Source organism: Electrona antarctica (genome assembly GCF_951216825.1).
Source record: "Electrona antarctica genome assembly, chromosome: 9".
Taxonomy (NCBI): domain Eukaryota; kingdom Metazoa; phylum Chordata; class Actinopteri; order Myctophiformes; family Myctophidae; genus Electrona; species Electrona antarctica.
Genome location: NC_136790.1, coordinates 44,521,046 through 44,537,597, shown reverse-complemented (window position 1 = coordinate 44,537,597; position 16,552 = coordinate 44,521,046). Strand labels below are relative to the sequence as shown.

General features: G+C 43.7%; 1 protein-coding gene across 1 annotated transcript in view; it reads right to left on the bottom strand.

Annotated features, from left to right (window-relative positions):
* Positions 1-2,308: 2,308 nt before the first annotated feature.
* The window catches only part of LOC306930290 (suppressor of tumorigenicity 7 protein-like), a 36,902-nt gene continuing 22,658 nt past the window's right edge, over positions 2,309-16,552 (bottom strand). The window contains exons 12-15 of the mRNA XM_079511165.1: positions 9,859-10,009; positions 8,811-8,903; positions 7,952-8,091; positions 2,309-2,540 (exon numbers count right to left, since the gene is read on the bottom strand). Of these exons, the coding sequence (XP_079367291.1) occupies positions 2,445-2,540; positions 7,952-8,091; positions 8,811-8,903; positions 9,859-10,009 (480 nt within the window). The 3' untranslated portion in view covers positions 2,309-2,444. The remainder of the gene's footprint in view (positions 2,541-7,951; positions 8,092-8,810; positions 8,904-9,858; positions 10,010-16,552) is intronic.

Here is a 16,552-nt window from a genome sequence, read left to right as displayed (position 1 = left end):
ACTGGATCTCTTGTCCACTAGTCCCTTCCTAACAGTTTAGTCTAAGTTTTTATTCGTTGACGAAATTGTCAACATTATGTAGTCTCAGTTTTAGTCATCGTAGCTTAGTTTTCACTTAGTTTGTCAGTGAAAAAAGGCAAGCCGACGGTGGACGAGAGAGAGGGGGCTGCGGGGGTGGTGGCGGCGGAGAGAGGGGGGGGGGGGGGCTGCGGGGGTGGTGGCAGCGGAGAGAGAGGGGGGGGGGGGGGGGCTGCGGGGGTGGTGGCAAGCGGAGGTGCTGAGGTGTGAGCATGCTCCATCATGGTGGCAACAACTGTGGAAGCAGCCGAGAGGGGCGGCGTTGTTGTTGTAGCTACACCGCAGGCACTTCCAAGGCTGTAAATCACAGCTCTGTTTTTAGGAGGGTCTCGCAAACATTAAATCTGTCCCAGCGGGATGACTATGGGGCACACAGCGGGCTCCAAATGTGACACAAGGGGATTCCGTCTGTATACAACACATGGAATCTGCGAGCTCGTGTATATGGAACGAGATCTAAAACTATGCTGTGCATAGCAGCTCTGCGGTGGGACTCAACCATACGGACCTGGGATATGACGTCCCCTAGCGTCGGGGTACGTATATATATATATATATATATATATATATATATATATATATACATACATATATATATATATACGGACCTGGGATATGACGTCCCCTAGCGTCGGGGTACGACATATATATATATATATATATATATATACACCCTACCTACATTAAGACCTGAGGTCGATTCTACAACTCTTCGTCTTCTCAAATCCTAACAGTTTTCTAAAAACCCAGGTGTCTCTATCAGAGGTTCTCAAAATGTTTCATGTCAAGGACCCTCAAAATATTATGTAAGTTAAAAAAAAAAATCGTTTGTTGCAGCGAAAGAATATATATTCAAAGATTTGCACACGTTTTCACGATATTTCCAAAATAGCAGATCTACAAGCTTGTGGCGCAGCACTCGGTGCCATGCTAAGATCTGCTATTTTCAGTAGAAAAAGTACAACATAATGGATAAAAGTGGTTAAAACTAAAGCCAAAGTGACATAGATGCATTCCAGGTCTTAATGGTTTTAAACAAAAATAAATTGTTTGGACAAAAATAATCCCACCTACCCTACCTTTAACAGTGACAACAGGAGGTCAGCTCATGATATATTATTAACACAATCCCCGCCAAAAAAAGTAGCCTGCCTTAATTGTCAGGAAGCGATGCCGCAAAAAATACGTACGGCTACGTTTATTCAGTTGTATAACGGGTTTGATCCGATCTAGTGGAAAGGCTACTCACATTAGCTTAGCCACTAGACTGCACCATTCTGGTTGCACGCACGCTTTCAGTCGCGTTAGTCTCCAAATGCCCCTCCGAGGCGGCATTTCTGGTCAAAACAACGCTCATTGCACGGAGCCTTGGCGGTCGCAGTAATGGCGCCGGCCTGTACATCTCATGGTCCAGGCAGCAGAACAACAACCGGTCGAGAGTCAACGCACACACCATTAAGCTGACACAACATCCGGTCGCAGTGTTTTTGGATCTTCAAAATAAGGGTTGAACAGGGCGATATCATGGCATATATATAGTAATCATTCTTTAACTAATCGCGGCGGGGATTGTGTTAATAATAACAACGGGATGGAAGGAGGTAGGGCCCGCACACCATTCTTTTGGTAAATAATTACTTTATTGAATAAATAAACGACAACGTTTCGTTGTCGTTTATTTATTCAATAGTCATTCTTGCCTTATTGGCCCTGCACCCACTGTCGAGGTGCGTGTAAATAGGTATGCTCTGAAATAATAACAACAACAACCAACAACAACAATTTCATATGATAAAAAATGTCCAGATTAGATTCAGAGCCAGTTCACACAATCCCCAATTTCCCACCGTTATCTGGCGTTAACGTAATAATGACAAATGAAGGGGAATGTGAAATCCTGGTTGAATGGTACAGTATTTGCTCAATGTGTTCCCGGACAAGGAACAGGCTGCCGGAGCGGAGCGGAGCAGTGTGGGAGAGCATCTTAAGACTGGTATTGCTGTGTTGATACAACCTCAGCCAACATAATCAGTAACAATGCGGCCGTGAAGTGGACACGCAGTAAAAAAGAAAAAAAAAAAAAAACTCAGAAGAGCGTTCAATTGGAACCAAATGGACTCATAATATGGACCCATAAGGGTCCATTTGGTTCCATTTGTACACTCTTCGGGGGTGTAAATGAACACAAAGGATTTACTGTGTGCAGTAATGCTGAAGACAGGAGAGCAAACATTTTCTTCTCTTTTCTGGGCTGTTGCGACTGGAGTGTCGTTGGAGTGTGTGCGTGTGTGTGTGTGTGTGTGTGTGTCTGTGTGTGTGTGTGTGTGTGTGTGTGGGGCGAGTGTGGACACGGTGCGGGGCGGAGGTCAGATTCGAGTCAGCGGGTGCCAAAAACTGGCCGGGATGAAGCTTTCCATCTTGTCCGCGAAGAAACCCAGGGGTGCAAAGAGGGTGCTGAAGAACTGCAAGCAAAAAAAAAAGAACAGCACAAGTCTTCAGCTAAAAAAACAAATCAGAGAGATCTCTTCCCAGCGCTACATAATCCTTAAACCCTACTTATTAACATGCCCATTCTGCTATTTGGCTCGGAAAGTACATTCTCTGGCTCAACATGCACGGCAAAAGTTACATTTCAAAATGCACAGTGCTCGTTTTTTTTATTTTTATGCTAGTGTGATTATTATTAAACCCACTTGGTCTAACCACCAGAGTTCTGTTCTTTGCTCTGCTCTTTTGCAACCTGAATGCAGAGAACCGCAACCAGTCCAAACCGTTAAACAATGGGTATGGTTCTCTCAAACTCATTGGATCGTAAATAATAATAATAATCTTTTTAACGTGTTTATGAAGCAATATGTTTGACTGCAGAACACACGGCTCTGTCTGGGAGAGCGTGGGACTTGTTCATGTCGACTAAAACTATGATGAAAAATGTTCGTCGACTACCTTTTTTCACTGACGAAAACTAAATGGAATTGGAAACTAAATTAAAACGAAGCTATGATGACTAAAGACTAAGACATTGATGATTTCGTCAACAAATAAAAATTCGACTAGTTGACAAGAGATCCAGTATAATAGTCATTTTACACATTTTACACTTGCATACTGAAAATAGCCGACCTACAAGCTCACAACGCATTGCTTATCATGGCCCGCCCAAAATACATTTTAGTCGACTAAAACTAAACGAACACTAAAACGTTCCAGGTGACAAAAATGTGACTAAATGAAAACTATTCAAGACACTAAAACTAAAACGTCAACACTGGTGGCGACTTGTGTCGACCTTGTCTAAATGTAGTCTCGTTTCAGACTCGCAGACGTGGAATGGAGAGAACAAACCCAACAAACGTAATACGGAAAGAGGACAATGGGCTCTCTTTTCATCCATGCTAAACCCCTTATCCTTAACCCAATCAGACCGTACGATGTGTGGGAACGTCATAACTAATCCAACTGACGTACACACGTCCTAGCGCATTTGTTGGCCTCTCCTTCTGCACCATACTCCTTGCTCTTCGCGCATGTGCGTTGTCGTTCGCTTCACCGTTTACCATTCACAAAGAAAGGCTCAGCGCGCGTAATCTAAGGAGCTCTCCGTGGTTTTGACCAGATGGATATACTAAGCTCTTAATCATTTCTGACTTCAAAATGCCTCTCGTTCAAAATATGAAGCGAGGGATTATTCAGCGATTTTATCGTAACGATAGCGAGGTAAGCAAGCAAAAATATGTCTCCCGGTTTTTGTCCGGAACGGAAGGGGGGGGGGGGGCTTTACAGAGTAATAGCGGCCATATCTTCACGGCACCCCGGGCTTCTATTTTGAAAGAAATCCTGGCGCTGATTGTGTTAAACGTCTTTTCCTTTCTTTTTTTTTTTTTACACATTTGAAAACCATTTTTGAATAGTTCAACTAACCGATCTACATCGACACGTTGTGAGCTTGTAGATTGGCTATTTTAACTATTCAAAAATGTTTTTCAAAATAGCAAACAAAGGCAAAGTAGTTTAGGGATAAGGGGTTTATCGTGGACGAAAATATAGCCCAAGGTTTTCTTTTTATGACATGTTAGCAATGATGTTTAACTTTTGACCAGTACTTTAGTTTGTTATGTCACAAATATATATATATATATATATATCTCCAGGGAGTTCCAGGAAAACTCTTGACACAACTAACATTTGTGTTTTCATCCATTTGACTCTATGAGGCTGAGCATGACATGAAACTATTAAGCGAGGATGGAAAGCAGACACTGACATTAAGGCCTGTGCTGCAGGAGAGCAGCGTCGTCTAGCTTCATTTCTAAACAGCAGCCTGCCAACCAGTTCCTGAGTTATTAAATGACATGCAGTATGAATGAGATCTTTAAAGGAGAAATCCATACTAGAAGGCTTCCTTACCTTTATTTGTAGTTGTTACGTCCCCACCAAAGAGGTCCAGGTGTTATTTTGTGCAAAAGTGCATTATTGGCTATTTCCCCTACCATAAGCCCTCTTTGGGGTCACGATTCGATTCAAAATCAATTTTTATTTTTACATTAAAAGCATTTTTTTCCAGATTCTATGGAAACGATTCTCCATTCAAAATGATTCCCGATTCAATACATAGGATTTCATCACGATCTACGATCTATCCAGTCTTGTGGCATGAAAGTACCTTTCTTAAAAAAGCTTATTGTAAAGGTTTTATCAACTAAATGATGTGAACACACAAAGTAAATCCAAGAAAAAACATGTTCAAAACATTTTAACTTCTGGCTGAGTCTGACTTTTTCTCACTCAGTTACCAGAACAATACATTCATGTAAAAACTGCTGTAAAATGAATACAATTGGTAGGCTTAGGCTAGCTGGTAGTGAAAATGCACACATGCAAAGTCTGCAGAAACCCATAATGTATTGCACAGGTTGAAACCAAAAATAAAGGGACCGCGAGACACAAAAGGGTCCCGACTCACCGTTAGGGGAACCAGTGTTCTAATCTAGTTCTACATGCCTTACTTTCGCTACACGGCTACAAGGCTGTCTAAAGAGATACCCTAATTAACAGGGTGACCATATCAGAGCCATGTAATAGAAGAGTTACGATATTGAGGGGGCAGAAACCGAGCGCTTGAGCACTGTTCATGCAGTGAGACAAGCTGGAGTGGAGTCGGAAATACATTGTTTTCAACGAGGGCCGGCTCTAGCCAGGCGTCTGATCAACGCCTGACTCCCTGATTGGCTGCCGGTCGCGCGCACTCCTTGGCCAGGAATGCGCCGTGCTCTACATAGTCAGTCTGTGTCTGACAGCTCGGGGGGAATGTCGCTAGGACCTTCTCCCGATCCGCTACTACTATATACGTGTCACTGCTAACTGTGAACTGAAATCTACCTTATTGTTTATTTGTTTATTTAATGTTCCGAAGCGCCCTTCGGAAAGGCGTTGTTTCTTTATTGTACCTTTTATTTGATTGAGCCATTATTGTAATTATACGTTTGACTGATTTATTATATACTTTTATAATAAATACTCGTATTTTGATCATGGTGTCTGCTCCCCCTTCCTATGTTACTCATTAATTTACCCCTAGACTTATGATTTGTAACATAAAATATTTTAAGCATGTGTGCAACATGTTAACTGTTTTAAAGTATTGTACGGTAACAACTAAAGTCTCTTTAATGTTTATGTTGTACTATTACTACAAACAATCTAAAATAAAGGTATTTAAGATCATTAAAGCTGGGCTGTTGCCTGAGTCCAATGCATTTCTGCCTACTTCCGGTCCTTGTCCCAGTTGGTTGTCCCCATTCTCAATAGAAGTCTATGTAGGAGAGCCGCCATTGGACTGAAGCCCCATGAAGTGAACGCAGTTTGCGTAAATCTGTCTATATCTAAGGCTCTGGACCATATAACAGAGGATTGGCCAGAGAGAGAGGGAGGAGGGGGGGGGTCTAGCCAAACCAGCTAAAAACAGACCAAGCAACAATAAAAAAACAGTAAAAGGAAGTTGTGCACACATTTGCGGCTTGTGAAGGTTGCACGCCACACTGTTGTCTTTTCCTGCGGTGATAAGCTTGCACTGTTCATCTGTAGTGTTAGCGATAGTTTTGATAGGACTACAAACTTGTTTTAAAAAGGGGGATACGGTGGCTTTGTGGGCCTACGATTCCCATGAGCCTCTAGTGCTACCGACAGTGACGGAAGGCAGTGGGTAACCGCCTGAGCTAAAAAAAGGTTCAGGTTGCAAAAGGAGCAAAGGAAAGTAAAAAAACATGGATTTAAAACACAGATAACCATATATTTACACACAGAGCCGAGCCAAGCTGAAATGGCAAAGCTTCAAATGATCAGCCAAGCTAAACACAGACTCAACCTGGGACCATTTAGAAAACGGTCATGTGAACAATCGACAGAGAAAGGTATCAAATTCAAATATAGAAGTCTAATAATGGGATTAGTGAGTGGGTCTAATCATTTAACTACTTATTTTACCATTTTACTTATTTTGGTACCTTATTTTACCGTCACGGTATGATCTAAATTAATTGCAGAGATTGATCCAAATTGCTCATCAACAGATTAAAGGTTAGAAAAGATATAATTTATTGGAGACCAGAACTTAATTCAAGTTCCTCTTAACACCCCAATCGCCCTTTCTATTAGTAACACCCAGCACCCAAGACGAAGTTTTATCCAAAAGACGAAGTTTATTGATATGAAAACGGATCGCATCGCTCCACAGCCTAGGAGTGCCGGTTGTGCAATCCTCAGTGTTGCGCAACAGTGAGACGTCATCGGAAATGTTCCCCGCCTGTTTAGCCGACGACAACAGAAATCTTAAAACGTTAAAAATTGCGATCTAAATCATCCCGTCCAATTCTAAGAAAAGATCATGTGTTAAGACGGGCCCCAGCTGTCCAGTCGCTAGTCGCGTTAGATGTACCTCCCGTTGTTGTCGATCGCATCAAGAGTGTTTTGGCTACATTTAGCTGCTACAGCCACATCCGGCACAACATCTGGTCCGTCGGGCAATTAGAGTGTTAACTAAATTATTTTTTGTCCACTCTTCTTTTTAGCCCTATACTTGTTTGACCGTATTCCCAAGGGCGCTACACTAGGCCTATTAATAGCCGATCTACACACATGTTATGCAATGAAATTGAAAATAGAAACCACAATGGAAATATGCTCGGAGGCACGTATGCAGTGTTGTTTTTGTCGACTAAAAGTAAGACAAAAATGTTCGTCGACTTCCTTTTTTCACTGACGAAAACTAAATGGCAACTAAATGAAAACTAAGCTACGGTGACTACAACTAAGACTAAATATATTGACAATTTCGTCAACAGATAAAAACTAGACTAAAATGTTAGGAAGGGACTAATGGACAAGAGATCCAGTATTCATTTATTTTACACTTGGTTGCATGTTGAAAATAGCAGATTTACAAGCTCATAGCGCGGCACTCGGTGCCGCGCTATGAGCTATGAGCTATGAGTTTGTAGATCTGCTATTTTTTTTAAATCGTGAAAATGTGGTGCAAATCTTTGAATATATTCTTTCAGAGCAAACGTTTTTTAACTAAAATCTTTGCTTCTGGGGGGTTCCTGGAACTACATATTTTCAGATGGGGTTCGGCGGCCAAATACATATATTTTTTGGGGTCCTCAACATGAAAATGTTTGAGAAAGACTGACATAACATGGGTTTTTCAGAAAACTGTCAGGACATTTGTAGAATCTGTGTAGAATCTGTTCCCGTCCAAAATGGATTATATTGGTCGACAAAATTGTCAACATATTTAGTCTTAAATTTAGCTCATTTTCGTTTTCCTCCGTGAAAAAAAAGGTACGAACGAACATTTGGAGACACTAATACTCACTGCTTTGGCGAAGACGCCCATGAGCTCTGGGAACTGGTGTGTGAGCAAGGCCAGCATGGCAGTGAAGGAGCAGAGGCCTGCTGTGAAGAGGATGAAGAATGGAAGCTCTTTCTTTGGGTACACAGACACCTCGTGGAACGCTGGACAGGACAGATGGAGGGAGGGGGAAGATCAATCAATCAATCAATCAATCTTTATTTCAGTCACACTACATGGTCCATAACAATCAACAATACAGGGGACAATACAAAAAAAAAAAAAAAAGGAAATTAAACTGGTACTCATAGTCACACACATAGTCACATAGTCACATTAACACGGCCATTGCTGTTCCTTGGAGTGGTTGCACCACTCAAAAAGCACAGGTGATGAAATCCCACCCCGTTTGACCCCATTAGTTACCAAAAAGGGCCCAGATATAGTATCTCCCCATCTAACATGCAATGGTTTAATGGGAGTACCAAAAATGTAAAATACGAATTAAATAAGAAGGAACCCCTCTCTCTCGTAGCTTAGCAAACAGTTTCCCAAGACAATGAATAAAAAAAGGTTAGGGCTGTCACGATTACAAATTTGACGATTAATTGTCAGTCAAATAATTGTGATTAATAATTTGGTTTACACGTCACTCCAGACAGTGTATTACTCGTTTTAAACTTAATCAGCACGCTAAAACACGCATGGCTGGCAGTCTTTCTCTCACTTGTAAACAAAGAGAATACACAAAGTAGACGAGATGTAGCAGAGCTACTGACATCCCATAGTCTGAAGGGACGTGAAGCTCCGATTGGTTCAGAAACACTAGATTTCACTACCTCTTTAATAGACGGTGTGCAACCTTTCTTGGCCGTATACTCACAGGGCAGCAGTTCTCGATCTGCTGTTTCTGTGCATCCTGGATAGGGGTAGAAGAGGTGTCCCTTCTCTAGAGGGTAGGGAATTATCCGGAAGGCTGGAGGGAGAGACCGACAAAAACACAAAACAAGAATGACATGACTGACCAAGCATCAGTTATACTAGTAGTACAGACATCTAAAGTGATATTCTGTACCAAAAACATGCAACGTGCATTACAATGACATCGAGCATTACAATGACATCGAGCATAGGATTTTAGTTTGACATCATTCTAACATCATTCTTTGACATAATTCTATCATTCTAATCCACTAGTCGACCTTGTTGGTACTAGTTGACTAGTTGATAAGAAGAAAAATAAAGTTTATTTTTATTTATTTTTTCCCGATTTTGTAGGCCTCAAGATCAGGTAGATCATGTAGTTATAGTCACCAATGTACAGTTTTTAAATGTACAAATATTTATTTCCCAAAAGAAAAAAAGTTTAACTAGTTAAACAACTAGTCGACTAGTAAACTAGGCAACTAGGCAACTAGTAAAAATAACTAGAAGTGAATTTGGTAGCCAAATCTGGTGTAGTGTTACATTGACTCATGAGAAGAGCCTGGCCTCAATGAAGATATCGACTTTATGCGTTTTCTTTAGTTTTTCGTTTCTCTACTTTTTAAATGTTCTTGATATTATTATAATGTGCTTTTTAATGATTGATAAAAAAAAGTGTTTTTTATTTAATTTCAAACAAGTGAGTGAGTGGCGTTACGTACTGCCCTCCCAGGTACAGTGCAGTAGATTTAAACAAGTGAGTGAGTGGTGTTACGTACTGCCCTCCCAGGTACAGTGCAGTAGATTTAAACAAGTGAGTGAGTGGTGTTACGTACTGCCCTCCCAGGTACAGTGCAGTAGATTTAAACAAGTGAGTGAGTGGCGTTACGTACTGCCCTCCCAGGTACAGTGCAGTAGATTTAAACAAGTGAGTGAGTGGCGTTACGTACTGCCCTCCCAGGTACAGTGCAGTAGATTTAAACAAGTGAGTGAGTGGCGTTACGTACTGCCCTCCCAGGTACAGTGCAGTAGATTTAAGGCTCCCTCTGCTCTCTTCCAGTGCTGCAGGTGGAAGAAGGCGTACGCCACCGCCTCGCTGTCGCCCCGCTTCAGGATGTGCTCCGGTGGCAGGATCAGGCTCTTCATCTCTAATAAATACTGCAGAGAAACAAGAGTCAGGATCAGGCTCTTCATCTCTAATAAATACTGCAGAGACACAAGAGTCAGGATCAGGCTCTTCATCTCTAATAAATACTGCAAAGACACAAGAGTCAGGATCAGGCTCTTAATCTCTAATAAATACTGCAAAGACACAAGAGTCAGGATCAGGCTCTTAATCTCTAATAAATACTGCAAAGACACAGGAGTCAGGATCAGGCTCTTAATCTCTAATAAATACTGCAAAGACACAAGAGTCAGGATCAGGCTCTTCATCTCTAATAAATACTGCAGAGACACAAGAGTCAGGATCAGGCTCTTCATCTCTAATAAATACTGCAGAGACACAAGAGTCAGGATCAGGCTCTTCATCTCTAATAAATACTGCAGAGACACAAGAGTCAGGTTCAGGCTCTTCATCTCTAATAAATACTGCAAAGACACAAGAGTCAGGTTCAGGCTCTTCATCTCTAATAAATACTGCAGAGACACAAGAGTCAGGATCAGGCTCTTCATCTCTAATAAATACTGCAAAGACACAAGAGTCAGGATCAGGCTCTTAATCTCTAATAAATACTGCAAAGACACAAGAGTCAGGATCAGGCTCTTAATCTCTAATAAATACTGCAAAGACACAAGAGTCACCATGGATTCAATTAATAACTATTTTATTGCGGCTACATTAGATAATTGACACTGGGTGAAAAAATGGGTTGCAAAATTGTGAGATAAAAATTATAAGAAAAAGTCTATTCGGAAGCCTCGGTAATGTCTCGGTAATGTCCATAAATCAGTTGGGAGAGGCCTGCAGATTGCAGGAATGCCAAAACCAAGAACTAAGGCATTGGAAAATTGGCAGTTGCCATATATGGAGGACACGATACTTCCTGTACCCGTGATCTGTATCCTGAAACACATGTTGTTGCAGTTTCCCAGGATTGCCAACAGTTGTCCTGAGGTTTCGTGTTTCTAATCTTAACATCTGTACGCCTGTATCTTCCTCCTAATATTTGCGTGCGTGCGTGCGTGCGTGCGTGCGTGCGTGCGTGCGTGCGTGCGTGCGTGCGTGCGTGCGTGCGTGCGTGCGTGCCTGCGTGCGTGCGTGCGTGCCCAGAAAGAACAACTACAAGGTTGATGCCATTGTTGCCATTGTGCGGGGATATACACACGGCAGATTATAATCAGAAGGACAGCTTACACAAGTTGTGCTCCGAGCTTATGATGATGATCGCCTCGGGATAAAAGCAGAAGAGCGTATGAAACTCAATCCCTTCATCAAAGAGACGCGGTAGAGCAGGGGGCGGGGGAGGGGGAGAGGGGATGAAAGAAGAGTGAGGGGGGGGGGGGGGGGGGGGGAGACAAGGCGGAGGGGCTGAGGTGTCACCAGGTCTGATGCTATATGACATGCCAGGATGGACAGCTGACATCAGACCCAGCCTGGTAGGCCTGGGTTCCAGCCTGATTCGCTGCGGAGAGTTCTCCACATTCTCCACAGGTAGGCGGGACATAATGAAGGCTGACATGGTTGAGGATAAACACCAGTTTGACGTTGTACCAATCCGCACTGCGCAGCTACTGCTGTTGTCCTGCGACATCCCCCTTATCATTCACTAAACTCACCCCACACAGCTACTGCTGTTGTCCTGTGACGTCCCCTTATCATTCACTAAACTCACCCCATACAGCTACTGCTGTTGTCCTGCGACGTCCCCTTATCATTCACTAAACTCACCCCACACAGCTACTGCTGTTGTCCTGCGACGTCCCCTTATCATTCACTAAACTCACCCCACACAGCCGTCATTTTTTTTGGTACAACTGAATCCGACAGTGGACTACTGAATCGTTTACTTTTTACAGTAGGGTTTTACTCTCAATTCTTGAACGGCACTATTTTTGTCATCATTGAGAAGCATGGACAGAGTGGCGCTGGCTGATGACGTATCAACAACAACGTGGCTACGTAACAGTTGACGTTATGAAATGCGTGTCAAGCAGCCTCTGTCCAGACTGAGTAGAGCAGTGACATTTTCAGATCCGCGGAACGCAGGCTAGCAGCCTGGGCCATTTGGAACGCAGGCTAGCAGCCTGGGCCATTTGGAACGCAGGCTAGCAGCCTGGGCCATTTGGAACGCAGGCTAGCAGCCTGGGCCATTTGGCCAAAACTCTGGACACTTGGCAGAGAATGAGGTCAGCACTTCACCACTTTTCAACCTATCTTCATAATAATTGGTCCAATGATCATGATAAAATAGCAACAGTCTCATAGGACTGTGGGGCAGTTCAGAAACACGTCCACCAGTGACATCCTCGATGGGGAACCCAAGCTAATAGAAACTGCAGATCAGTCTATTCCTGAAAAGTTGCAATGCGAAAATGGAAGCAATCGAGAAGCTGCTTTCATGGTGGCCAGAATGGTACCGCGTGTGACGGAGCCCACTGTCCGGGCCCTGTTTTCTCTTTGACCGGCTGACTGTCTGCCTGGCTGCCTTCCACGGGCAGCCCCTCATGGGGGAGGCAGAGGCCAGAGGTAGTTAAGAAGTGTCAAGACGAGGGAGGGAGGAGGACAGACAGAAAAAAGGGCCGGGAGGATGAATGGTTGTCGGGCCCAGAGCCCATTGTCTCTGGAACTGGAGGAGTGTGAGGGCCTATCGCAGATCTTCTGCTGCCTCAAGCCTTCTAACAATCGCAGAAGAGAAGAGACACCGGGAGGAGGAGGTATACAGTCAGAGCAGGCACGTGCACACATTAGACATCAAAAGGGGGCTTGAGCCCCTTGGTCCCCTTTAGCTTTTAAAACTGTCCTCTCCCAGACCTGCATGAATGCAGGCTATATATGCATACTATAGTGAAAGAAATGCAAATGCCCCCTTTTTCCATGCCAGCAGTCAGGAGAATTGCCTCTTTCCGAACGCGTCGAGAGCTTGTAGATCAGCTTAGACAGGGACAAATTAGCCATTGGGCGAGGGAGATGGGGTGAGGTTGCATCATAGCGCGTAGCGTGGCACTGAGTGCCGCGCTACGAGCTTGTAGGTCTGCTATTTTTGAAAAATCGTGAAAATGTGGCACAAATCTTTGAATATATATTCTTTCAGAGTGAACGTTTTTAACTCAAAGCCTTGCTTCTGGGGGGTCCCTGGAACTACAATATTTTCAGATGGGGGTGAAGGTGACAGCAGATCTCGGTAAACACGGGAGGCAGCCAGCATGGCTGAGCCTGTTTTCATGGGGCTTTAGAGGCACCAGTCCAGCGACCAGCATATGACTTGGCGATACTTCTAAGTGAGATAGCTTCAACCCCGAGCAGGGCTTTGACCAACGACTAGGCTGGTCGTCTGTGTGTGTGTGCGCGTGGCTGGCGGAGCAGCCAACTGTTTGGCCGACTCATTGGCTTTACTGGTCGGCTTGGTCCAGCCAGCTGAGCCAGTGACCATGGCGGGGGATTAGACAGGATTAGCTGTGGGGATAACCTTCCCAAAGTGTCAGTCTGAGACCCAGGGGCACTGCGAAGCAGCCTTGCCTGGGAATCTGGCCCAGTGGGGCCCCTATATAGCCCCCACACGGTGGATTAGCTTAACCCATTTAGACCCGTGGACGATTCTAAAAAATGTCTTCTAAATCATGACAGTTTTCTGAAAAAACCCATGTTTCACCATCAGTGGTTCTCAAAATATTACATATGTACATCTGAACACATGTTGTGTTGTTCCAGGCACCCCCCCAGAAGCAAAGATTTGAGTTAAAAACATTCGCTGTGAAAGCATATATTCAAAGATTTGCGCCACATTTTCAGTTCAATAGCAGTTCTGCTATTTTTCAACAGATAAAGTATAACATAATGCTTAAAACAGAAAAAGGGGTTCCCGCCCATAATGGGTTAACACAGGCCCCCACCACACTGGGGAGCCACAGACGTAAAAGACATAGAGTGGACATGTTCGTCACAATCTTTGGGGAGGAGGTAATAATATTAAGACCTTTTCATTTTAAAAGACTATGATCCTCGTTAGCTGTAGTTCCTTATTCCACTTTTCTGAAATGGAATCCAGTCTGTAAAAATGTGTTATTATTTTGTCAATCAATGGTTTTGGTTACGTGTTGCCTTAACCCATCTGCTGCCTCCTGCTGGACGCAGAGCCAACCGCAGGCTGCCGAGCCGTTTCTAGTGTAACACACGCTGGACTCACATCCTGTTTGGGCGGCCATCCTGATATGCTAAATAAATAGCGTCAACGCTAGCGAGCTAAAATGTAAAATGAAGCCATCCTTGCTCTAGAAAGCGCCAATGTTCCCATCTAGACCACCGGATAATCAGCAAAGAACTCCGAACATCGCGTGTTTTATCCAAACCACGGAGAGCTCCGTGTTTGTTATTCAGCTTTTTAGTCAGCCTGTATAATGGGAGGTGAACGGCAGCGCGGTTGCGCAATCTGGTCTAGGATCGCTAAAGAAGGAAAGGCCAAGCCAAAATAAAAGATAAAAAAAATAAATCAGCGATCCGGTTTGATATCAATAATAAAGCTATCAGACGGAACGTTACGCCAGAAGCAGTTGTCCTTATTTTTTTTAAAATGATGGATGTGTTTGGAGCAAAACGTTTCAGATGAAAGAAACTAAATCCCGTAATATGAAGGGAGTACGGTCAGACCAATTTGCGGAATTATTGGTGCACCACGGCGGTCCCAAGTGATTTCCCAAGGCGTGTATCTGTTCTATGCAGTGTTGTTTTTGGCAGAAAATTTTGATTTTAGTTTAGTCAGTCTTTGGAATGAAATTTCATTTAGTTTTAGTCACATTTTAGTCACCTGGAGTGTTTTAGTGTTAGTCTAGTTTTAGCCGACTAAATGTCGTAAGATTTCAGTCGACTAAATCTACAGTTGATTTAGTCGACTAAAATGTATTTTGTCTGGCCCTGATGCCGTCGTAATGACTGATTTTACACTTGCTGAAAATAGCCGATCTACAAGCTCACAACGCGTCGCAGCGCGACGCTTGTGGGCTATTTTCAGCATGCAACCAAGTGAAAAATGACTTACTGGATCTTACTTTTAGTCATCGTAGCTTAGTTTTTATTTAGCTTAATTCCATTTAGTTTTACGTCAGTGAAAAAAGGTAGTCGACGGACAATTTTCATCTTAGTTTTAGTCGACGAAAACACCACCGGTATCTGCTCTATGGGCCGTGGCTCTGCGATGCACGCCTGTGTGTCAGCACACACACACACACACACACACACACACACACACACACACACACCCCCCCCCCCCCCCCCCAGTGGAAGGGGGGAGGGGGTTACACATTCATGGAATGAATATACTGTACTGTAACAATAACACACAGCTTCTGACGTCCCCCCCCTCCCCCCCCCCCCTCCCACCTAGAACAATTGCAAAACAAGCCTCTCCGCAAAATACCTCACATTAGGAAAATGTGTTTTTTTGGGTCTACTGGGAATTGGGCGAGGAGGAAGGGAATTGCGCAACGGGGATATGCTTTAGTAAACGAGGTGCAGACAAGCGACTGAATCCATTAGCGCTTCACAATGTCCAAGAACAGCGTAAGGGGGAAACAATGACAACGGGGAGAGATGCACAAACTACTTTATCAATGAGAGCTTTTTCCCAGCCTATTGCTGCAACTTGCTGTGTTCTCTCTCCCCAGCTTGTCTGAGAGTTGTTTCCCGTAAGCAGCTTGAAAGCAACGGTTTGACTCTCTGTTCCCTTCCAGTCACGTTTAGACTGATTTGGTGTGTAACAACAAGCTAACAGAAGGTTTTGCCAGGGGGGGTAGTTTAGAGACCAGGATTACTGCATGTTTTTTGTGAGGGTACCCTAGGGGACACGGGGAGAACATGTGAGGGTACCTACCTTAGGGGACACAGGGAGAACATGTGAGGGTACCTACCCTAGGGGACACGGGGAGAACATGTGAGGGTACCTACCCTAGGGGACACGGGGAGAACATGTGAGGGTACCTACCCTAGGGGACACGGGGAGAACATGTGAGGGTACCTACCCTAGGGAACACGGGGAGAACATGTGAGGGTACCTACCCTAGGGGACACAGGGAGAACATGTGAGGGTACCAACCTTTTGTAAACAAAGCTCTGTACCTTCCTGAAACAACGGATTCGAGTGAAAACCAACTGATAATTCCCAGTGGGTTACTTATCAAGCCGATCTTATCGGGTCTACTGCACATCCTGGGAGCCTACTGAGAACGACAAGCCTCCTCATACCCTAACCCATTATATTTCCATACTCACTCCAGAGGGGCCACATTGCATGCAAAAATAGCCGATCTACAAGTTCAAAACACGTCACATCGCGACACGTTTTGAACTTGTAGATCAGCTATTTTTGCTGTATTTGAATTGAAATCCTGAATATTGTTTTTGCTATTTTTAATTGGGATCCGATTAATATATTGGACATAAAAAAAAAGACAATAACATTATTTGTAATACTGCTCAGCAAGCTACCAATTTAGACTGTAAGTAATTCAAGCGGGTCATGTTTGCATGTTTGGAATTGTAACAGCTGA